Here is a 25,552-nt window from a genome sequence, read left to right on the forward strand (position 1 = left end):
TAGTTACTAAGTCTGCATTACTATTAATCTTCTCATCGTTCCCATCACCCATCTCCTCCCACTTATGACTGTAACCTTGTTGCTGGTATCCTTACGATTTATATTGACCGTTTCCTACTATGATTTGATTGCTTATTTGTTCCTTATGACTATCATAAAGTGTTGTACCTTATGATTCTTGACGAATGTAGCTTTTCTTTTATGTACACCGAGAGCGTATGCACCAAGACAAATTTCTTGTGCGTCCAATCACAGTTGGCCAATAAAGAATTCGATTCAATTCAATTCAATTCAATTCAAATTCAATTCTACCCTACCCTACCCTACCCTACCCTACCCTACCCTACCCTACCCTACTCTATTCTATTCTAATTTTCTATTCTATCAATCGTCTTGGGCACACAGTGCGAATGCTGCACCTCCCTCTCTGCAAGGTCTCTCTTCTTTTCTGCGGAAAGAGCCCTTTTGCCATCGTGGGGAAAGGCTGGGAAGCAACACCCCAGTTCCAGTCCTCGCACATCCGTCTTTGCACCCAGAGCCATCAGGACAACATCTGGCCCCTCCCCCCACGCATAGGCTACAAAGGAAATGGGGGGGAGAACAGACCCTCTCTTCTGGCGATCCCCATTTCTCTCCTTACCCACCCCACCCCTGCCTGGCTCCTGCAAAGAAAAGGGCAGCAGGGGAACATGGGATCCCGGACTCCGACCCCGGAGGAAGACTTGGCCCCTCTTCAAGCAGCCCTCCACCGCGGGACCCCTTTGCACGGGTAGATCCGCCACTCACGGAACTCGGGAGTCACATCGGGATCCAGCCTCTGTGGCTCCGGCAAAGGCTCCGCCTACCACTCACAGCCGGGGGGGGGGTGTGAGTGGGTGGGGCCGGCACGCCTCCAGCCTCTTCCCACGAACGCTCTCGGCAACAACTTACACATACTTACTGGAACAGAGCAGCGCATGCTCAGTTCCCTCCAGATGCTGAGACCGCCCCCTGCTGGACTATTTGCAAAGTGCCAGCATTCCCTGAAAGGGCGGGAAAGGGGAGCCTATCTGAGGGCGGTGGGGGAAGGAAGAGAGGGATGATGGTTCATTGGAGTAGTAGGGAAGACTCCATGTGAGTCTCCAGCGATGGAAGCGTCTGTGGAGATGAAGAAAAATCTCTCTGGAGGATTTGAACTCGCTTCCCTCAAGAATAGCCACCCTGAAGGCTTGGTAGCGATTGGAGGACTCCTCAAAAGGAGCCAAATCCTGTCAGAAATGGCCAGATGGGCGGAAGACGAGGACCAGGAGGCTCTTTGGTTAATATATTTCGTATCATGTGGTTGTTGCGAACTCCAGCCTGAAGGGGAGGAAGATGAGGCTGGGGTAGGGAAGCCACAATCAGGAAAATGGAACTTCTATCGTGTTTTTGTTCTCTAGTTCTGTATATACACCTGTACCAGTAGTGGGTTCCAAATCCCATTGCTACCGATTCGCCCGATCCTGGGCGAACTGGTAGCAACCCACCACTGACCTGTACTTGTCAAATTTTTGGCTCTGGGTGAAGCCAAAAATAATCGGAAAGACCAAGTGACTTGTGAGAAAAGAAATAATGCTGAAGAAAAAGAAAACCAGTCCCAAAATGGGGAAAACGTTAAACTGGTAGATGTTTCAGAAATTTTACCTCACTTGGCTCCTTGGAGGACAGAGGAGGGAAATGGCGTCTCATCTATTACTGGAAAAAAGGGGGAACTACAAAATGATGGAAACAGATTATGGAAAAGGGAATATAAAATTAAAATATAATGAGGGGCAAAAAAGAAGAAACATGTTTTATTTAGGGGTTGAATACCAAACACCCTCAGGAAACACGAATAGGAAACATAAGACCTTTTTAGAATTTAAGGTACTTGGGATATCTCTAGATCAGCGATATCAAACTGGATTTCTTCGAAGGGCCGGGGTGGGGGTGGGGAGACAGGACAGATGCCTCTTACAGCATTCTGCCGGCCAAAAAGGAACCATGGGGGGGGGCATGCAAGGCCCACCCACCCCCATGGTCTGTTTTGGTTGGCAGAGACACGGTGGGCCAGTTCTTTGATATTTCCAGGCTGCCCCTGAGGGCCAGATCTAAGCCCGCGGGCCTTCAGTTTGACACTCCTGCTCTAAATCATGAATAAAAAGAAAGTACAATTGTTTTCCAATTTTGTATGGCTCCCAGTCTGATTTCCATTTCTCTAACACAAAATTGGACAACAACTGGCAGAAAACTCAAATTAGTGCCTTTTCCCCATTTTGACAGATTCATTCAGGGTTACTAGTTGAATAAACAGCTTCAATCCAGCAGGAGCCTCAGAAACTCAGAAGTTTATCCCCCACCCAAATGCTTTCCCCAAATGTTTGCCAATAAATAGTTGTTATGGCTTTTCTCATTATGGTATAGTAAACAGATACAAAGACAGCATTTGTTTTTCCCACAAAAATTTTATTAGACACCCTTAAAACTCCCACTCCTTACTTGTAAAGTTAATGCTAACCTCACCTTGCTTATTTTACTCTCTTCCTATTACTATAGGTTAGCAACTAGCTTATTGGATATATCTATTTCTATCTTCTTTCTCTATGTGTATATATGAAAACCCATTTTGCTCCTCTGTAGATTTGTCAAGGGCTTCCAAAGGTACTTTTCCAAAAGGCAACTGGAATTTCTATTTTCTTGAAGATGTTTCGCTTCTTATCCAAGGAGCAACTTCAGATCTGAAGATGCTTCTTGGATGAGAAGCGAAAGGTTTTCAAGAAAACACGAAGTCCAGTTGCCTTTTGGAAAAGTACCTTTGGGACAACCATGACCTGGATGTAGGAGAATCTCCATAGGCATTTGTCAGGGGGCTGTACTCTCCCCTCCTCAATCATAATCCTCTACTACTGGAGCTGCTTTGGGGGATTCTGCACCATGGCTGGCTGCATGAAGGGCTCTTCCCTGAATTTTCAGACTGGGAGGTCTCATCTGGCGGTTCTCTAAGCTGTCTCTTAGCCATTCTTGGAGCTCCACAAATTGCATTTTTCCCTCATTGCCAGCTTTCTCTTTCTGTACAACAAACTCCAGCGAAGTTTGTTGTATTATAGAACCATAAATATGAGAATCTCCATAGGCATTTCTCAAGCAGCTTTCCTCTCACCTCCCTATGCATAACCCTCTATTACTGGAGCTGCTTTGAGGAATTCTATGCCCTGTGAAATATTAATACCGCTTTATAAAGCCTTAATAAGACCACACCTAGAATATTGCATCCAGTTTTGGTCATCCCATTAGAAAAAAGATGTTCAGACTTTGGAAAAAGTGCAAAGAAGAGCAACTAAGATGATTAAAGGCCTGAAAGCTAAAACACGAAGAAAGGCTGTAGGATATTGGTTTGGCTCGTCTAGAAAAAAGAAAGACTAGGGGTGACATGATAGCAGTGTTCCAGTATTTGAGAAGCTGCCACAAAGAGAAGGGGGTCAATTTATTTTCCAAAGCACCAGAAGGCAAGAGAAGAAACAATGGAAACTAATCAAGCAACCTGGAATTAAGGAGAAATTTCCTAACAGTGAGGACAATTAACCAGTGGGACAGCTTGCCTTCAGAAGTTGTCACCACTGGAGGTTTTTAAGAAGAAACTGGATAGTCACTTGTCTGAAATGGTATAGGATCTCCTGCTTGAGCAGGGGGCAAGACTTCCAAAGTCCCTTCCAGCTCTATTCTGAGTCTGAAATGAATTTACCATAGCAAAATGTTATAAATTTTCTGCCCTAGTGACTATAGTAATGTGTACTAATTTAGTACACAGGTAGATAATGTGCGTTGGACCATCATCCAAGATGGGCATTATGTTAGTTTGGCCAACTGTTTCCACACACTTGAAAACTTGGAATGGGCACGCAAATTACGACATGGAGAAAATCTTGCCACAATAGATATGCTGTCATGCTGAATTGATAAATTCACAGCTCCCCACAAAATGAAATACTTTCTATGATCTATGCATATATCTGCATTGAACAATGGAGTTGCATTTGATCAGGTTGGCTTAACTCTGTATATGCTGCAATAATGTGACAGAATTTATAACATACATGGTTGCAGGCAACAGTGAATAGCTGCATTTTAGATGCATAATATTTATTTATTTATTATTTTATTTTATTTTATTTTATTTTATTATTTTATTTTATTTTTTTATTATTTTATTTTATTTTATTTTATTTTATTTTATTTTATTATTTTATTTTATTTTATTTTATTTTATTTTATTTTATTATTTTATTTTATTTTATTTTATTTTATTTTATTTGTATACCGCCCTTCTCCAACAGGACTCAGGGCGGTGAACAGCCATGGTAAAAACACAACATATAAAATTTAAAAACAATTTAAGAAACATTAAATAATTTTGGCCATCAATTTAAAATAACCCAATTAAAACCAATTATAAATTTAAAACTGCAAGGATGGGGTCAAGCCAGCCCGGCTAGATGGAATAGATGTGTTTTCAGGGCCCGACGAAAAGTCCGGAAGCACCATATGAAGCACCATTTCATCACGCACCATTTCATCACGGTACTAGATGGTTGGAACCACTGCTACAACACTGCTACAGCAGTGGCATCACAATCAAAGATCCTTTCGATCAGTAGCTTTCCTAAACCAAAAACATTACTCACTTTGAATGAACTGTTTAACAACTGAGAACTGTACGTGTAGCTTTTTATTTGGGCTGATTATAGGATGTATGCCTACACAGAAACCCAAATTATATACCTGCTTCCCAAAAAGAAAGGTATATTGCATCACTGTTGGCACATCAATTGTTACATACAAGTCTCAGTCTTTAATGTTCTGAACACACAGTCCTAGATAAACTACCCAACTGGAAAAGTATGTTCAGTATTTCGGTAAGCTTCCCACATTGTTCAATGTATGTTCAACACACTGTGGGTTTTGGTTGCCATATTCGCTGACAATCCTAGCAATGTGTTTATCTGCCATGCAATATTTCTTCAGTTTCAGTGGAGGACCATGTCCTGAAAGGAGTTGTTCATAAATCACATCTCTGTCTTTCTGGACTTTCCGCAGACCATCAATAAACTTGCAAATAGTTGGACACTACAATCCCAATTGAGCACATAGTCGCCGTTGAGAACTTCAGAGAGATTGTTCGTGCAATCCTCTCCACTTCGCGTTCAGTCAACATACATTCCACAGGGCTGTTGCAAACAAAGATGGCCGCGTCTTCCTTGTCTTCTCCTGCCTGGATGACCTATGTAATTGTCCTTGAAGCAGAGTTCAGTAGAGGTTGCAGGTTCCTGGCAAATATTTTTCTAGAGCAGCAAAATATTCTTCCAAGTCCGAAACAGGCACTAATGCCAAAGCTGAAGAAACCATTTTTGCTTTCACAGCAAATTGCATCGGTGTTGAATTCATGGGCAGCTCCAGTTGTTACCAAATGCTTCCTCATGTTGAATGAGGTGGAACAAACAGCCTTTTAGAGCCACTTCTGGGAAGTATTCCCTGATGGCAGCCATTTCAAAATCACAGAGAATGGTCCACGGCTGGGTGTTAGCCACTAGGATTTTCACAAGCTCAAACAGCAATTTGTATGTAGTGCACTGTTTGTTTGGCCAAAAATACATACAACATGGGGCATGTCCTCATACTTCTTTGCTAGGATCACATAAACCTGAGCAAACAGTTTGTGAGCAATTGCAAAAATGCCATCCACGTACCAGGTGTCAGATGATTGCAGAATATACAGCCAACTACTTCTGCCAAATATTAGGATCCTGCTCTATCCCTCCGAAATTGCTTCTACACCCAGTATTGGTAAAAAGATCTTGTATTCATCGGGTAATACAAGGTCATCCAGGCTCACTGTGGGTCCAAAGGTGCTGCCTGCATTTGTTTTTCGTGTCTGCTGGATAGTTTTTTGCAATGCTGAAGTTCTAGGTACTGCAGCATAGAGCGCTAGGCTCACTTTGGCCAGACAGGTATGAGTAACTTGGGATATCCCTTCCACTGTCTCTCCAGCTTGGCGCTTCATGCTGATCATAAATCTTGCCACTTCCACATTCGTTGCTGAAGGCCAGAGGGAATGCCTATTGATCCTCTTCATTACTTTTCTGTATCTGGTACGAATTCTGGCCTTGCATTTTGTACACTACTCACAGCGCCAAAATGTAATGGAAGAATCAACTTCACTCAGCTTATCGAATATGTAAGCAAACTTTTCTCTTCTTCTCTTGCTTGTAACAGTAACATCCACCTCACATGTTGAAATGGGTCAGCCATGGGCAACTCACTACGGTCAACTCGCCACACTTTGCTAAAAAGAAGAAAAAATAAACTTGTAAGCAAACTTGTGTAAAGGAGAAAACAACTGTGCAACCTTAGAAAGAGAGAATAAATTATAACTTTTGATTATTTTATCTTTATTTTTTCTTTTCTTGTTTAATTATACTTGTTTAATTCTGTTCATTTATCACCTTTCTTTGTCTTTTTTATTTCCTTTTCAAAATTTGTATTGTTTTTAGTCTGATAAAATTTATTTAATAAAATTATAATAATAAAAAGAAAGAGCTGATATATCTAATTACAGAATGTCTTCCCAAATACTTGACTGGGGAGTACCAAATTCTTACCCAGAGAGTCTACATTCCTATGATTTTCTAGCATGACTTCACTATGTGGTGTTTTCTGGTGAACATCCAATTGAGACCATTCCTCCTTGGACAAATACACAACCACCTCCTCAAAGGATACAAGACCCTCCTGAATGAGAAAAAAATAGATAAGAAGAATTCAGGAGACCTACAAGATTTGTTCAACAGGTTAAATCATCCCAAGCAAAGATACACATTCACTGAAAAGAATCTCAGTTTCCTTCTCTCCTCTCTCTCTCTCTCTCTCTCTCTCCCTCCCTCCCTCCCTCCCTCCCTCTCTCTCTCTGTCTTTGAGTTTGTATATTTTTAAGTACCTGAAGCCACAGAGGAGGAAGTTTCAAAAATGGGTTCTCCCAAAAAAGAGAAATTTACGTTTTGTCAGGAGCCCAAGTGTGGAAAAGGAAAGAATTCCCTAAAATGGAATAATACTGAGTGAAATGAATGCACCTTTAAGATGATGTCCTGGTTAACTCACTGTCCTAAAGCAAGTTGAACTGGGGAGGATCTGACCCTAGTTTTTGTCTTTGTATTCCAAAGGAAACATGAAAGATTTGCAACTTACATATCAAAAACGGAAAAACCAAAGAAAAGATCCAGAAAAACAGAGTGACTAACCGAGAATCCATCCCAAAAGGAAAAAAAAAAATAACAAGAAAATATTATGAAAGGACTAATATCAGGGAAGAATGTGGGGAATCTTATTAGGTAGGTTGACTTCTCTGCATCTGGAGGATATTGTGGAGAACCGTCAATGAACTTCTATCAAGAACGCAAAATAGCGGCGAAATACATTCAAAACATGTTTTGGATTTCTATTTCCTAGTTATTTATTCTAATAATTTCTATGACCGTATAGGAAATTAAGAACTTCTTTAAATGTCTCAGGTCACAAATAGCAATCTAGATATGAGCTATATAAATCGATTTCATAAGGAAATATATCAACATTTGATAGGAGCCTGAGTGGCGTAGGAGGCTAATGCCTCCTACTAAGGCAGCATTTAACATCCAGCTGCCTGCAATTACTGCGAGTTCAATTCTCACCAGGCTCAGGGTCGACTCAGCCTTCCATCCTTTCTAAGGTGGGTAAAATGAGGACCTGGTTTGTGGGGGCAATAAGCTGACTTTGTATAAAATATACAAAAGTATGAAGCTATTGCTTAACGCATTGTAAGCCACACTGAGTCTCTGGAGAAGGGCAGCATATAAAAATAAAAAAATAAATTAAAAAAAATTAAAAAAAAAACATTTGAACTAATAGTAAAACTTGTCAGCAGACTCCCATTAATCACCTGGCCCAAAATCCCTTTGGGAATGTGAAAAGCCTGAATTAACAAACCACCATCCAATACACAGAAGACTAACACCGAAATGAATAAACCATTTACAGCCTAAAGATGATTTCCTGATTCATGCACCTCCTACAAACACGTTTCCCACTTCTTAGCTTAATCCACACTTTTTCAAACATGGACTCATTAAGACGTGGGGATGTCAACTCCCAGACTTTAAAGAAGTTTGAGAAACAACGGCCTCATTGGGCACACGGTGCGGAATGCTGCAACTCAGCCCAACTTGTACCTGAGTCCCTGCAACGTTTCCTTTGTTTGCTGGCAGAGCCCCTTCGCGGTCGTGGGAAAAGGCTGGGAAGCAGGACCCCAGTTCCAGTCCTCCAACAGGGGGCTCTGTCCTTGCACCCAGAGCCAGCAGGAAGAGTTCCGGCCAGCCTGCCTCTCCCCTCCCCCCCATGCAGAGGCACCCCCAGGAAATGGGAGGGGGGGAACCACCGCTCCCCTTCGGGTGACCCCCAGTTCTCTCCTTTCCCCCTCGCCTAGCTCCTTCCTGGGAATGGGAGGCAGGGGAACATGGGGCCCCAGACTCCAAGCCTGGAGGTTGACTTGGACCGTCTCCACCCAGCTTTCCAGCGCGGGACCCCTTTGCATGGGCAGAGCCGCCGCTCACAGAACTCGGGAGACTCGTCTGGATCCGCCCAGAGACTTCCCCGCAAAGGCCCCGCCTCCCACTCACAGCGGACAGAGGAAGCACAGCCTTTTTCGACCAGCGCTCCGACAAACACGTGCCTCGCTCCCGCGGAATCCGGGCGCATGCTCAGTTCCCTCCTGAAGGGAAAGTGTAGCAGATTTGGGCGGGAGTGCAGGGATGAATGTATGGGCATGGGACTAGGAGGAAAGGCCTCTTTCAATGCTTCCCCGGCTGCCGAAGAAAAGCTATGCGGTCTCCAGAGGCAGCAATTTCTCCATCTTCTTCTCCTTCCCGTCCAGGAACCGTCTGTGAAGGTGGAGAGAAATCTCTTTGGAGGATTTTTAATTTTAATTTTTAATTTTATTTATTTTTATATGCCACCCTTTTCCGGAGACTCAGGGCGGCTTACAATGCGTTAAGCAATAGCCTTCATACTTTTGTATATTTTATACAAAGTCAGCTTATTGCCCCCACAAACCGGGTCCTCATTTTACTCACCTTAGAAAAGATGGAAGGCTGAGTCGACCTTGAGCCTGGTGAGAATTGAACTTGCAGTAATTGCAGGCAGCTGGATGTTAAATGCTGCCTTAGTAGGAGGCATTAGCCTCCTACGCTACTCACGCTCCCTCAAGAACAGTCACCCTGAAGGCTCAGCAGAGATTGGAGGAGGCCTCAAAAAGGGTCAAATCCTCTCAGAAACGGCAGGGTCGTCAGAAGTCGAGGAACAGGAGCCTCTCTTGGAAACGCAACTTTTTGTCTTCTGGTTCTTGCAAACTCTGGCCTGAAGTTTAGCAAGATGGGACACAGGCAGGGAAGCAACAATAGGGGAAATTGAGGTTTCTACTGATTTTTTTTAATTTTTTTTTTTAATTCTTATATACATAATGTAAATGTACATTCTCTTATACATAATTTGTCATACGTATACATATTTTTCTTAAAGCATAAAAGCATAAAAATAAAGCATTTTAATTACATTCGGGGTGCTCTTCTACCCTTTCTTTTCTCTCCTTTCACAACAAACCTTCTTCTTCCTTTCCCTTCCCTCCCTCCTCTCCTCTCCTCTCCTACTTTCTCCCTCCTCCTCTCCTTCTGTCCTACTTCCCCTTCCTTTCCCCCACTACTCTTTTCTCCCTTTGTCACCTTCTCTCCTACTCCTGTCCCGTCCTTTCTACCTCTCCTTTCCCCTTTCTTCCATTCCTCTATCTCCCTCTCCTCTTCTTACCCTGTCCTCCTCTCTCTTTCTCCTTTGTTGTAGAATATTTTCCTTGTTTGGTATCCAAGCAACTCCAATATTCTAATAATATATACTTTCTTTTCAATTTTACTCTATCACTTTTATCATAATTGTACAGTTATCCTTATAATCTTTCTTTCCCCCCCTCCCCTTTTCCATTTATTCCTCTGGATGCTCTCTGGATTTCTATTTCTTTTTTATCCTCTCCCTCATTTAACTTTCTATTGATCTAAATCATTTATGATTATTTTTATTTCTATATTTCAATATATACACCTATCTTTCTCAAATTCTTGGTTCTGGGAGCCTGAGAATAACTGGAAACACCAGGCAGCTTGTGACAAAGAAATCAATCCTGAAGAAAAGAAAACCAGCTACAAAATGGAAGGGAAAAAAAGCTCAAACTGCTGGGTGTTCCAGAAATTTTGCCTCACACATGAGGCTCCTTGAAGAAATGAACACTGGAAACATGGCATTTCATCTGAGACTGTAGAAAAAGTGGAGTTGCAAAATGAAGGAAGGACAAAATGGAAAGGGAATATAAGCCTCAAACACCATGAAGTGGAAAAAAATATATTTCTTATTCATGTGTTGAGGAGGGAATTCACGTCAGGAAATGTGACAAGGAAGTGTAAGACCTTTGGGGAATTAAAGGCAAGGGAAAATATTTAGATCATGAGTAAACAGAAAAAGATTTGAAAGCGAAAGAACTTTGATTTTCAGGCATAAAATCTGAATCCACCGATTTGTTTGCATTTGGAGCTCACACTGGGGGTGGGAGGGATTTAACGACAATGACTGAAAAATTAAATGGAAGGTGTTTAGAAAGCAGTTTTGAAAGAATAGAATTTACTTTATTTAGTTAACTATTATTCTTATTTCTTTGTTCTCCAGTTTGACTTGGAACTATTAAGGAACAATATTTGGATAAACATTTTCAACCCAGGAGTCTCTGAAAGTTTGAAATATGCCGTCAATCAAAGCTTTCAAACATAATGTGTTGGCACTCTAACAAATCAGCCATCAATAGACACATAGATCAATGCTAAAACCTATAATAACTGCAGAATATTCAACATCTGTCCTATTGTTCAAGGCATCCCAAGCAAAGATATACACTTCAGGGCCTTTCACTGAAAGGAACCTGTTTTCTTCTGCATCCATCCATCTCCATCTCCATCCATCAATTCATCAGCAAGACTTTCAGCACTTGGAAAGAATTTAATTGGTAGATGGACTTTGGAAAACCCATCACTGACTCCAATTCAACCTGAATTTGCGGACGAAAATACAGGGAGGGGATTCATTTTACCATTTAAGTAAAATGATGTGGTGTCCCCAGAAGGAACAATCCTATCCATTCTCAACACCTTCATGAAAGTGCTTTGGGAGGTAGCCAGGGATTTAAGTGGGGGTGCAATCAATAACAACACAACCTTGTGTTGTTCCCAATTCGGGTCTGAGCCTGGGGCCGAGGCCAATGAAGGATGCCTGGCACGAGGTGCAGGTTTTGATTGCCTTTTTATTGGAGTGGTACAATAGGAAAAGGGATACTGGCCAAAAGGCCAAGAACTAAGAACAAAGGATTAAGAAAGCTTTGTACATTTTCATTAAAGCAGAAGGCAGGATAATAAGAAATACCTAATAAAAATTTTAGTAGTGATCTAACAATTTATCTTTATTGGTCTTTAGCCATCCCTATTCCTAAGCCTTGGCTAATGAATGCTCCAGGAGGTACCTAATACACATTTTATTTGCTGCAGGCCATCTCTACTCCTCATTTTCACCTGAGCTATGCAGGATGTCTAACTCTTTGTTATTGTTATCTAACAGTACTCTAACCACCTAGAATTGCTGTAAGTGTTACATGTGCATATTCTCTATGAATAAGCATTCTTTGTTGTTTGCCAGACTCCACAATTATGGGCTTCCCAGTCTCCTTTCAAGTGTATGCCATAACTGTGCTTTGCTTTAGTAGCCAGTCCATCATTTATTTTATTTTATTTTATTTTATTTTATTTTATTTTATTTTATTTTATTTTATTTTATTTTATTTTATTTTATTTTATTTTATTTTATTTTATTTTATTTTATTTTATTTTATTTTATTTTATTTTATTTCTATACCGCCCTTCTCCCGAAGGATTCAGGGCAGTGTACAGCCTGATTAAAAGCACAAAGACAGACAAAATTTAAAAATAATTAAAATTATTAAATGATAGGCTCAATTTAAAACCCCAAATTTAAAATCCCATTTTTAAAAACCCAATTAAAATCTTTACCTTGATAGCCCAGCCTGGCGGAACAACAAGGTTTTGAGGGCACAGCGAAATACACGGAGATCAGAGATTTTACAAATTTCTGGAGGCAGCTCATTCCAAAGAGCAGGGGCTCCCACAGAGAAGCCCCTGTTTGCCCTCAGGAAGACACTTCCATTATTTGAACAGGAGAAAAGGAGGTGGAGAAAATTGCCTAGCAAAAACATTTCTCATCCTTTCCAAAGCTGAATTGTTTGGCTCCAAACTCCGGGCACAAATCAGAGTATTAGAAAATCGTTTGGAGGCCAAAAGTGCTTTGATCTGGCCATCCTCTTTGGATTTTAAGTCTGGTTTATTTATTTATTTATTTATTAATCAAATTTCTATACCGCCCTACTCCCGAAGGACTCTGGGCGGTGAGCAGCCAAGATAAAATACAGATAATACAAATATTAAAAATCCCTTAAAATTATTAAATATTTTGGCTGAAACACAGATTAAAACACCCAATTTATAAAATCACGAATTAAAAATTTAAAAGAGGAGAGTTAGGCCAGGCCAGCCTGCTGAAATAAAAAAGTTTTGAGAGCACAACGAAACGTGCGCAGGTCCGGGATCCTCCGTATCTCTGGGGGGAGCTCGTTCCAGATGGTAGGTATCTTTTAACATGGTGCCATTATTTTTCTTATTACTGGTTATAAACAAGGCCTTTTAAAAACTGTAAGGTGCCAATGTGATTCTGTTGGTTATCATTGAGGAGCCTCGAAGAAATCCATGACAAAGAATTACTAATAGGATGACTGTTTAGTAAATGCTAATATTGGGATAGCTCCATCCTAAGTAGGAGTCAACTTCATTCTATTCTTCCCTGTGAGGGAGACAGAATTTCAGCATGCATAATTAATAAAATAGCAGGAGGTATTCTAAAGAGCAGAAGACATAGAGAAGGTAAGACAGCTGTTGGGAATGGGAGGATCTTTGATTACGGAGGTGTCCTAAATTGGATCTTCCTGAAAGATCCTCCTGAAAAACAGCAATTGGAGTGGCAAAAGGATATACTTATACCAATAAAGGAGAAGATTTGCAGCTTGGGGTTGAATTTTTTTACTTTTTAATTTGATTTATATGCCGCCCTTCTCCGGAGACTCAGGGCGGCTTACAATGCGTTAAGCAATAGCCTTCATACTTTTGTATATTTATACAAAGTCAGCTTATTGCCCCCACAAACTGGGTCCTCAATTTACCCATTTTAGAAAGGATGGAAGGCTGAGTCAACCTTGAGCCTGGTGAGAATTGAACTCGCAGTAATTGCAGGCAGCTGGAAGTTAAATGTTGCCTTAGGAGGCATTAGCCTCCTACGCCACTCAGGCTCCTGAAATGAGGAGTCTTAGTGCTCTCTGAGCTTGTTTTTTTTTTGCAGAAATACCATTATCCAAACTAAGTAACATCATCAGTGCTAGTAAATGAGAGAAGACCCCACTCCTTACTTGCACTGATGATATTACCAAGTTTGGATAAGGAAATGCCTGCACGAAAACAAGCCAGCTCAGAGAGCACCAAGGAAATAATTATACCATGGGAAAGAGAGAGAATATTGATTGCAATTGTATATCTTTCTGAAGAAACTTACCATGTATAAAATGTATTTCTGCAAGCCAAACGCTGGAGGCACTGCACATCAGATTCTGCTTACTGGTGTACAAGTTGCAAGCTTTTCCTTTGGACTTCGCATTTCTAGAATACCCTTGAATCTGCAAATTATAATCTTCAATACGTGCTTAAAATCAGTGTGGGAATTCACTTTGTTCCATGTACCCCCAGTTAAGGCACACAAGAATGCCTTTTGGGTGGTTGCAGATGCCCCTGCTGCCATCAGATAAGTACATTTTTTAGCAGGATTCGCTATGGGTTTGATGCGTTTCCTTCATGATCGTAGAATTCAATGACTAAGAAATATGTTTGTGCTGATATAACTTTGCTTACCACCAATTTTTTTTCTGAACAATGGAGCTTGGATTAAGTTCAAAGAAAATCATTCCTACAACTACCAGATTTGTTCTTTATTATCTTTATTTTTGTTGTTGTCCAGATTGACCTGGAATCATTAAGGAGCAATATTTGAATAAACATCTTCAACCCAGGAGCCTCTGAAAGTCTGATATATGTCCCCCGAATCAAAGCTTTCAAACATATTGTGTTAATTTTTAAGACAGCTAAGAGAAAGAAAACATTTGTCTACCCCACCATCCTGCGTGAGCTGCACCATCCTGCGTGAGCTGCACTGGCTCCCGGTGGTCTTCCGGGTGCGCTTCAAGGTGTTGGTTATCACCTTTAAAGCGCTCCATGGCATAGGGCCTAGCTACCTTTGAGACCGCCTGCTGCTACAGACGACCTCCCATCGACCCGTGCGCTCCCAGAGAGGGCCTCCTCGGGGTGCCATCAGCCAAACAGTGCAGGCTGGTGGCCCCCAGGGGGAGGGCCTTCTCTGTGGGGGCACCTACCCTCTGGAATCAGTTGCCCCCAGAGATAAGGAGAATCCAAGACCTCAGCGCCTTCCGCCGTGCCCTTAAAACCCATTTTTTCCAGCAAGCCGGGCTGGCTTAAGAAGAAATTTTAAATGTTTTAATTGGTTTGTGATTTTTAATTTTTGGGCCAAACTTATATATATTTTAATTGTTTTTAATATTTGTATTTTATGTTCTTAATTCTGGCTGTACACCGCTCTGAGTCCTCAGGGAGAAGAGCGGTATATAGATTGGAAATAAAATTAAAATAAATAAAAAAAATGTAGACTTTTTGATAGCTCTTCTCACATCATAGAAAGGAAAAGTGGCCCCAATACTTGAGAAAAACAATATCATCAATTTCAAGGGCTTCTTATCATTCTGGTTTTCTTTTTAGAGAGGAATTTTCATCCTGAAACTCTTTTCACACTCAACATGGGCTGCTATGTAATTCTTGTCTAATGTCACAATAGTTCTTTGACCATAAAAGCCTACAGATGCATTTATACTGGTTGATCAGGTCTTGGTTCTTCACAGTAGAAGCAAGTTGGAGTAGTGTTTTGTATCTTCACATCCAGGAGGAAGTTCCCGTTCTCATTTCTGTGTTTTTGGTCAGGAGGGATTGAAATAGTTTTCTGAAGTAATTTTTTTTTTTAAAATTCATACTGTTTTATTTTGGTCCACAGACTTCCAAAGATCTTCCTTTTTGCTTGATCATTTGTAATGTCAGCACACAGGAGTTGTTTTCATTCTCGTCCTCTTGAGCATCCCTAGCTTGGGAGAAAGAGAAAAAAGGAAAGAATTGTAAGATTATGAAAAAGAACAAAAGTTAAAACCATGGGAAGTGTCTGTAGATTGGTTCAATTTCTACCTGCGTATCTGCTATGGTGGAAGAAAGAGCCTTGGTAGTACAGTGGTCTAAGGCACCCTGTTATTAAGCTGGTTATTAAGACCAGCTGCCTGCAATTACTGCAGGTTCAAATCTCGCCAAGGCTCAAGGTTGACTCAGCCTTCCATCCTTTCTAAAGTAGGTAAATTGAGGACCCAGTTTGTGGGGGCAATAAGCTGACTTTGTATAAATATACAAAAGGATGAAGGCTATTGCTGAACACATTGTAAGCCGCCCTGAGTCTCCGGAAAAGGGCGGCATATAAGTCAAATTAAAAAAAAAAAAAAAAGACTAATTGAGCTTTGTCTTGAAGGGATGCATCCAAGAAATGCACTTCCTTCTGCTGTCTGAAGAAGCAGCACTTGTTAAAAGTGTGTTCCTCTAAGAATCATGATCAACTGGAAACTGGGATAAACGTAAACTTAAGAAAAAAATCTTTTATTGATATGCAATAGCAATAGCCACTTTATAATGGCACTTTCAAACATCTGCTGTTCATAATTATGAAATCAATTCTTCCTTACAGTCAAAGATCAGCATATAGAGTTGGATATTTTGATCACAAGGTCAGCAGTTCAGCGGTTCGAATCCCTAGTGCCGTGTAATGGGGTGAGCTCCCGTTACTTGTCCCAGCTTCTGCCAACCTAGCAGTTCGAAAGCATGTAAAAAAAAAAATGCAAGTAGAAAAATAGGCACCACCTTTGGTGGGAAGATAACAGCGTTCCGTGTGCCTTTGGCATTGAGTCATGCCGGCCACATGACCATGGAGATGACTTTGGACAGCGCTGGCTCTTTGGCTTTGAAACGGAGATGAGCACCACCTCCTAGAGTCAGGAACGACTAGCAGATATGTGCGAGGGAACCTTTACCTTTAATTATTTAAAAGTTAACATAATTAAAACAGACCTATCCGTGCTTTTTTCCCAATGGTAAATTCATCTTCCTGGCACTGTCAGCTGTGAGAGTCAGACTTAAAAAACGTCTCTTCATTAGTTCAGCATATTTATTTATTTATTTATTTATTATTGATTGATTGATTGAATTTCTATACCGCCCTTCTCCCGAAGGACTCAGGGCGGTGAACAGATTAAGATTTCATATACATATAATTTTTATATAATCAAAAATTTCCATAGATTCTCACCCAAATGGATCTGTGTATGGGAAATTAGGTCATTCCTTGTCCTGAAACTCTTTCCACACTCCACACATTTATATGGCTTCTCCTCCGCATGGATCTTTTTATGTCTCATAAGAGATGACTTTTGACAGAAACCCTTTCCACACTCCATGCATTTATACGGCTTCTCTTCAGTATGGATCCTTTTATGTCTCATAAGAGGTGCATTTTCACAGAAGCTCTTTCCACACTCCATGCATTTATATGGTTTATCGCCTGTGTGGATTCTTTTATGGGAAGTGAGATTACTGCTTTGAGTAAAAGTCTTTCCACATTCCATGCATTTATATGGCTTCTCCCCTGCATGGATTCTCTTATGGGAATTAAGATTACTACTGGTAGTAAAACCCTTTCCGCACTCCAAGCAGTTATATGGTTTTTCTCCCGTATGGATCCTTATATGTTTCCTAAGGGATGCATTTTCGGAAAAGTTCTTTCCACACTCTGGGCATTTATAAGGCCTCTCCCCACTGTGCATCCTTTCATGGGAGGTAAGATTACCCTGTTGACTGAAGGCCTTTCCACACTTCGCACATTTATATGGCTTCTCCCCTGTGTGGATCCAGTTATGGGAAGTAAGTTGGCTGCTATTAGTGAAAGTCTTTCCACACTCCATGCATTTATACGGCTTTTCCCCTGCATGGATTCTTTTATGGGAATTAAGATTGCTACTAGTACCAAAGCCTTTCCCACACTCTAAACAATTATATGGTTTTTCCCCTGTGTGGGTCCTTTTATGCTTCGTAAGTGATGCATTTTCAGAGAAACTCTTTCCACACTCTGGGCATTTGTAAGGCCTCTCTCCACTGTGCATCCTTTCATGGGAAGTAAGATTACCCTGTTGACTGAAGGCCTTTCCACACGCCAAACATTTATATGGCTTCTCTCCTGTGTGAATCCTTTTATGGGAAATAAGTACACTCCTTTTAGTAAAGTTCTTTCCACACTCCATACATTTATATGGCTTCTCCCCTGTGTGGATCCTTTTATGGAAAGTAAGGGAACCACACCTACTGAAACTCATTCCACACTCTTTACACTTATATGGCTTCTCCCCTGTGTGAATCCTTTTATGGGAAGTAAGATGACTGCTCTGAATGAAGGTCTTTCCACACTCTCTGCATTTATATGGCTTTTCCCCTGTGTGGATCCTTTCATGTTTCAGAAGGGATGCATTTTCACAGAAGCCCTTTCCGCATACACTGCATTTATATGGCTTCTCCCCTGTGTGGATCCATTTATGGGAAGTAAATTGACTGCTTCTTCTGAAACTCTTCCCACACTCCAAACATTTATATGGCTTCTCTCCTGTGTGGATTCTTTTATGAATCGTAAGAGACCCATTTTCACAGAAGTTTTTTCCACAGTCCAGGCATTTATATGGCTTTTCTCCCCGGTGAATTTTTTTTTGAGATGTACCGGATTTATTTTCATGACAAAAAGACCAAGTCCAATTGAATTTTTTCCCATTGTCTCTATACACATGATCTTCTCCTTTGGTTTGCACTGGGTAATGTTCATTTATATCTAATTTATTTCTGAATTGTCGTACACGTTTCTCAAAATATTTCTTCTTTATTTTCCCTTGTTGGGCAAGAAAGTCTTTCATCAGAGCCTCAATGGAAGGTAAGTTTTCCTGATTCCAATTATTTAACTGTTTTTTCTCATGGCTCTCTAGTTGCATTTGCACTGCAGGCTTCTGCATTCCGTCTCCAGAGCTCATCATCTGGAATGGTTCCCCAGTCTCCTGCCCACTATTACCTTAAAGGAAAAGAGAAATGACAATGAAAGGAAGCTGAGAGAAAGCTATGGAAGTCACATAGAACATAGAATAATAGGGTTGGAAGAGACGGGACCTCCTGCCTGTGGCAGGAGATCTTATACCATTCCAAATGGCTGTCCAATCTCTTATTGTCAAAGTGATGGAGCTCCCACAACTCAGCTGTTCTTTTTAATTTTCCTCTTATTTTCTAATTATCTGTACATATTCAAATCTCACCTTGAGTTAACTTTGAGTGAAGCAAGACTCAGGGGAAACATCCGACTAAGTATTAGGAGAAAACCTAAAATTTATTGGAAGGGAGCCAATTCAAGGAGGGACTTATAAAAACGACTTCGCCTTTACTATTCATTTTTCTCTTAGCAAAACCAAATCCTTGAAGGTAAAAAAAAAAAGCTCTTCAATTAAATCTAAGCAGCATATTTGTACTGGAAAACACACATTCGCACCATTCGGGTGACTAAAAAAACTTCAGAGAGTGCTAACCACCAGACGACTGCAAGGAATATCAATCCTTCCATTCCTCACCATTCAGTCAGTACTGAAGAGGATTCTTGGGTGAGAAGTAAAATGTCTTCAAGGAAAAACAAAGTCCAGTTGCCTCTTGAAAAAAGGACCTGTGGGACAACAGCCTGGATGACTAAGAATATCCCTAGACACCAAGACCCTAAATAAATCCTTCATTATATAGATGTAATTTTTATTTTTAGATTTATTTGCTGCCCATTTGCCGTGTGATGGAGTGGAGCGTCTCCTAAACTAACCCAAGAGTTAGTTTTTTACTGACATGTTGAAATAGAAATGAAAACATATCACCAGATTAGAAGTGGTACAGAATTCATTTAAGCAAGAGGCCAATGACTTTTTCCATTCCTCGGAGCACAAGAAGACCAGATCTTTTTTACTTCTCCCTCACAAGAGATAATATCTAGTTAGAGAGTTTTAATAAAAAAAAATAATTGATGACATCAGACTACAAAGTGTATTCCCAAACTCTATGATAGGGGAATAACAAACCCATACCCAGAGAGGCCACATTCCTTTGATTTTCCAGCATGACTTCCCAATGCAGAACTTTTTGGTGAGCATCCAGTTGAGACCACTCCTCCTCGGAGAAATACACAGCCACCTCTTCATAGGACACAACACCCTCCTGAACAAGGAGAAGAAAAATCAAAAAAGACCCAGGAGGATTTACAAGATCTGTCCTATTCTGTAGAAATTCCTAAAGCAAATATGACAAAAAATTTATCATAATATAGATCTATCTATCTATCTATCTATCTATCTATCTATCTATCTATCTATCATCTATCTATCTATCTATCTATCTATCTATCTATCTATCTATCATCTTAACATGAAATAGAAAATATACCCTTTGTGTTCTATGGTTTTACCTATCAGGACATAATAAAAATCATATGGTCCTTACCAGTTCTTATAAGTCATTAAATACAATCTCAGATGAACAACACATGATATATTACACCATGCCATCATTTATTGTACAAAAAGAAAGCCAAAATGGAGAAGCCATGTGTGAAAATATGAGCACATCCTATGATTCAATAGTGTGTAGAATCACCTTTAGCAACAATAACTTGAGGTACCGGTAATCATTTTCTGTATGGCTTTATCAGTCTCTCACATCACTGTGAAGGAATTTTGGCCGACTCTTCTTTACAACACTTCTACAGTTCATTGAGGTTTGTGGACATTCGTTTATGCACAGTTCTCTTGAGGTTCTGCCACAGCATTTCAATTTATTTATTTATTTTATTTATTTACTTATTTAATTTGTATACCGCCCTTCTCCAACAGGACTCAGGGCGGTGAACAGCCACGGTAAAACACAACATATAAAATTTAAAAGCAGTTTAAAAAACATTAAATGATTTTGGCCATCAATTTAAAACAACCCAGTTAAAACCAATTTCAAATTAAAACCGCAAGGATGGGATCAAGCCAGCCCGACTAGATGAAATAGATGTGTTTTCAGGGCCCGACAAAAAGTCCGGAGGTCTGGTATCGTGCGTATCTCTGGGGGTAGGTCGTTCCAGAGGGCAGGTGCCACCACAGAGAAGGCTCTCCCCCTGGGGGTCGCCAGCCGACATTGTCTGGCCGACGGCACCCTGAGGAGGCCCTCTCTGTACGAATGAACTGGCTGGTGGGAGGCTATTGGCGGCAGAAGGCAGTCTCGTAGATACCCTGCCCTAAGCCATGGAGCGCTTTAAAGGTAGTCACCAACACCTTGAAGCGCACCCAGAAGACCACAGGAAGCCAGTGCAGCTCGCGCAGGAGAGGTGTCACATGGGAGCGCCCCGTCGCTCCCATAATCCCCCACGCGGCCGCATTCTGGACCAACTGGAGCCTCCGGGTGCACCCCAAGGGGAGCCCCATGTAGCCCCAATTGGATTGAGGTCTGGACTTTAACTGGGCCATTGAAAACACCTTGATTCTTTTCAGCCATTCTGTGTAGATTTGCTGGTGGATTTGAGATCATTGTCCTGTTGCATGACTCAATGTCAACCAAGCTTTAGCTGTCAAATACATGGCTTCCCATTTGATTGTAGAATACTTTGGTACACAGAGGAGTTTAGAGACAACTCAGTGACTGCAAGGCTGTAAAACAAGCTCAAATCATCACCCCCTCCACCACCGTGCTTGACTGTTGGTGTGAGATGTTTGAGCTTATACACTGTGTTTGGTTATATCCACACATCTCCATTTTGGTCTCCTCTGTGCAAAGGACAGTGTTTCAGAAGTCTTGTGATTTGTTCAGGTGCAACATTACAAACCTAAGCAGTGCTGCCATGTTCTTTAAAATTTAGAGAGAAGACAATTTCTCCTGGCAACCCTTTCAAACAAACCATATTTATTCAGTCTTTTTCTAATTGTACTGTTATGAACATTAACATTTAACATGCTAACTGAGGCCTGTAGAGCCTGAGATGTAACTCTTGGATTTTTTGCAATTTCTCTGAGCACTGCACGGTCTGACTTTGGGATGGATTTGCTGGGATGTCCTGGGAAGATTGACAACTGTCTTGAATGTTTCCCATGATCTCCCTCACTGTAGAATGGTGGACTTTAAATTGTTACAACTCTTCCCAGATTGATGGGCAGCAAAAACTGCTCTTCTAAGACAAGTGATGTCTTTACTCTTTGGCTTTATGTTAACACATACCTCAACACTGGAGACCAGCAATTTCCTAAAACTTTGGTGATTATAGAGACGATGTCAGTGTTCCAATTTATGATTTCCCCGAGCGCTGACATGAATGAGAGAAAGAGAAGCCTTGCTTTAATGCTGAGATGAACTTTCACTTAGTTTCCTGCTCCTTGGTAGATAATGTTACTTAGGTGATAGAGGGAGGAGGGAATTCCTGTGACTGGGAAGGGCTTGGGACGGAGAGATGGATCTGCACGATGGCCAATGAGACATTGGGGAATAAAGAGCGGAAAGGGAGGGGTTTGGAAGGAGATGCCAGTTCTGGCTCCATCAAGAGTTCAGGAATGACGTAGTTAATTCTCAAATAAAGAAAAGTTTCATCAAAGACTTTGCGTTTGAGAATGAAGTTTATTTGAGATAACATCGAATCCTGACAGAGAGCCAGACTTGCTAATGATAGCCTCTTCCTACCCATGGAAGCAGTAAGATTGTTCTTATTTTTTCACACACTCCATTTGGGCTTTCTTTTTCTAAAACAAATGATGACATGGTGTGAAATGTCATGTGTTGTTCGTCTGAGGTTGCATTTACCTACTTTTAAGAACTGATAAGGCCAGATGATTTTTACTATGTCTTGATATGTAAAACAAAAGGGGTGTACTTTCTTTTGAGCATCTTTCTTTCTCTCTCTCTCTCTCTCTCTCCTTCTCCCTCAAAGATTAACTAGAAAAATGAGATTTAAGAGCTAGCCTTTAAAAACTTCAAAGAAAACTAAGCTGACTGATAGCAACTTGAATCTTCTATTCCCCTTTCCATGTTGCTCAGGAAAAACACAAACAATCTGGCCCAAACAAAAGTGCTTTGTACATCAGTTTCACTATATATCAGGTAATATATAAATCTAATATATTATTTTTCCCTTCTTACTTGAATTGGAGGTTCAACCATTGTTTCATCTCCATCATAAAGAGCAGACAACTTCATTTGACTCTTCCCTGTAAGGGATACAGAATTTTAAAATACATAATTAATGGAATAGGATGAGATCTTCTATATGATAGAAGACATAAAGTTGGGGCAGCTGAGATCTCTTTGGGTAATGGGGGGACCTTGGATTACCTCCTGAGATGTCCTGACTTGGATCTTCCTGAGAGATCCTCCTGAAAAGCAGCTCTTGAGAGGGATTTGATGGATTCTTCCTTCCCTCAAGACTTCTGATCTCCAGCGCAAAGGACTTGAAGTAGGAGGGAAGAGAAAAAAAAGCAGAATTAATGGACATCACACAACATGAAGTGGTTTATTATTCTCTAAACACAACTTCAGTCCCCAGTATCAACAAGGAGGCAGTCAAGAAAGGAACTACTGTCCCCAATTGATGATACCTAGTTGCATAATGAAACATCTGGAAGAAAACAAGCAAACTCAGAAAGCATCAATGACCCCCTGAGTTACAAATATTCTCCTTTATTGGTGTTTGATCTACTACAATGGATAATGGAATAATGTCCTATAAAAATTAGTGTGATATATCCATATTTTATGAGTGCGAGAGAATTCTGGAAGGGAAAGAGAAATCAAACACATTCTTTATTCACTTTTGGACTCCTAAAATGAAGGTCTCTCACCTGTAACTCAAGCTGCTCCTTCTGTTCTTCCACCTGGCTCAAGAGAAATCCTTCAGCCAGGGCCACTGCCTGGGAGCTGGTCTCTGCTCCACACTCCTGCACCCAGTTCTCCATCTCTGGAGGCAGGAGGGCCAGGAACTGCTCCAGAACAACCAGGTTCAGCATCTGGGCTTTGGTGTGCTTTTCTGGTCTCAGCCATCGCCGACAAAAATTGTGGAGTCGGCTGCAAAGTCCTCGGGGACCCTCAGCCTCCTGGTATTGGAGGCTCCTGAAGTTGCAGGGATGAACTTCTGAATGCATGATGGTTTCCTCCTCCAGGATCTTCTGCCCAGTTCTTGCCTCACAGCACCCAGGCTGTATAGTTGAAAGGCCTTTTCCAGTTCTCTCACTTGCTAAAGGTTGTGTCTCCATTTTTTCTGTTCTGTAACACAACTCCAAATGGGTCCAAGGAATCTTGTAGATCTCCAAATGTCTTTTCATTCATAGGACCAATCCTATAGCCACTGGAATAACCACAGCAGGCCTTTCTGCGCTCTTTTCCCAACAGATAATTTTACATGTCAAGAAGTTCAAATGGTTTCCAGTTTCTATATTTGCGATGGAAAAAAAAAAATCCAAGAATGAGAAAGTGGATACTTTAACCATTGAACAACAGTTATTCCCACAAAATTTCTAAACTGGAATAAGATTGCAGTGGCGTTGAGCAGATAAATCCTGTTTTTGTGCAGGTTTGCACAAAAACAAACATTTGTGAGTGAGGTACACTATTTTTTCTTATAAGGAAGGATTTCCAATCTATATTTACCTCCAAAGAGTATTCACATAAATTGCCAAATCCAAAACAGGTGAACAAACCTTGGAAGCTCATTACAGGTAGTCCTCAAGTTATGACCACAATTGAGCCCAAAATGTATGCTGCTACGTGAAATATTTGTTAAGTGAATTTGCCCCGTTTTACGACTTTTCTTGCCAGAGTTGTTAAGTGAATTATTGCATTTGTTACATTAGTAACACGGCTGTTAAGTGAATCTGGTTTCCCCATTGATTTTGTTTGTCAGAAGGTCACAAAAGCTGATTACATGATCCCGGGATATTGTAAGTGTAAATATGAACCACTTGCCAAGCATCTGAATTTCGATTCATGTGACCATGGAGATGCTGCAACGGTTGTAAGGGTGAAAAACGGTCATAAGTTGCGGTCATTTTTCAGTGCCGTTGTTAACTTTGAACAGTCATTAAATGAACTGTTGTAAGTCGAGGGCTACCTGTAAACACTGAATGAAATGCCAGGAAACCACCCTGGCTGAGGATGCCCGTTTCCCTTCTACAGGGTGTCATTTGGAGAGGAGAGTCTCCCTCGGACTCACCCAACCTGCCCGGAGCCTCAAGCGGCTCATCCCAGCCCAGGGCTGAGGTCCCCCACCCCAAGCAGGGCTGGGAAGGAGGCAGCTGGAGAGGCCGCCCCGCTTCTCTCCCACTCCAGAGACAGGCCAGGCTGTGTAGGATGGGGCCCTGGGGGAGCCTGGTGCGAATCCTGCCTCCTCCTCGCCCAGCTTCTCTCCTCTTCTGCTGGGGCTCCGCAAGGCCGACCCTCCCCTCCCCCCACACGGGCTCTTCCCCGGACAAGGGTAAGGGAAGGGACCCCGGATCCCCCCAACTTTCCCCGCTTCCCTCTGCATGGAGAGGGCGGCTGGGGAACATGGGACCCGGGGTTGAAGCTGGAGGAGGGCCGGACGAGGGTCTCTCCCTTCTCCGCCTTCCTTTGCATGGGAAGAGCCCCCGCCTCACCCGGGGCACCTCTGCATCTCCCTCCGCCAGACTCTCCCGCAACCTCCCCAGGGGTTATGGAGAGCGAGTGCGGCGTCCTAGAGCGGCAAAGTTCAATGATGTCATTTCCTTCCGGGCCTCATCTACAAAGACAACCTTCGCCCTCCTTTCACCTGGCCGATCGCGCCCCCTGGTGGATTTGGCGCAAAGTGCCAGGATTCTAGAAAGGGAAGGAAAGAGGAGCGCGTCTGAGGGGAAGGGAGAGGGCAGGGAAGATGGGCTTGGAAGTAGGAGGAAAGGCCTCTCACAATGGCTCCCTGCCCTACACTGGCGACCCTGAATAAAAAGAAAAAAGAAAAATCAGTTCCAAAATGGCGGGAATGCTGAAACCTCTGGATTTTACCTCATAAAAGAGGCTCCTTAATTGAGAAATGAAGAGGGGGAAAAGGGCGTTTCATCTCTGATTGGAGAAAAGGTGGA

At 41.6% G+C, this 25,552-nt stretch overlaps 1 protein-coding gene and 1 long non-coding RNA gene across 2 annotated transcripts in view; both read right to left on the reverse strand.

The window, feature by feature from the left end:
- The window catches only part of LOC117662556 (uncharacterized), a 34,492-nt gene extending 9,276 nt beyond the window's left edge, over window positions 1-25,216 (reverse strand). Inside the window, 8 exon segments of the mRNA XM_087885384.1 lie at window positions 1,889-1,981; window positions 15,330-15,430; window positions 16,690-18,486; window positions 19,529-19,658; window positions 22,608-22,675; window positions 22,800-22,914; window positions 23,306-23,892; window positions 25,094-25,216. Coding sequence (XP_087741510.1) covers window positions 1,889-1,981; window positions 15,330-15,430; window positions 16,690-18,486; window positions 19,529-19,658; window positions 22,608-22,675; window positions 22,800-22,914; window positions 23,306-23,785 — 2,784 coding nt within the window. The 5' untranslated portion in view covers window positions 23,786-23,892; window positions 25,094-25,216.
- On the reverse strand, window positions 4,706-8,773 carry LOC117662551 (uncharacterized). Its single transcript, XR_015731855.1, has 3 exons — window positions 8,256-8,773; window positions 6,654-6,783; window positions 4,706-6,337 (listed from the first exon to the last, which is right to left on the reverse strand). It is a non-coding gene; the product is annotated as an uncharacterized LOC117662551 (long non-coding RNA).
- Window positions 25,217-25,552: the final 336 nt, after the last annotated feature.

The sequence above is a fragment of the Pantherophis guttatus genome, chromosome 2 (genome assembly GCF_059756535.1).
Source record: "Pantherophis guttatus breed Tessera chromosome 2, ASM5975653v1, whole genome shotgun sequence".
NCBI classification, from domain to species: Eukaryota; Metazoa; Chordata; class Lepidosauria; order Squamata; family Colubridae; genus Pantherophis; species Pantherophis guttatus.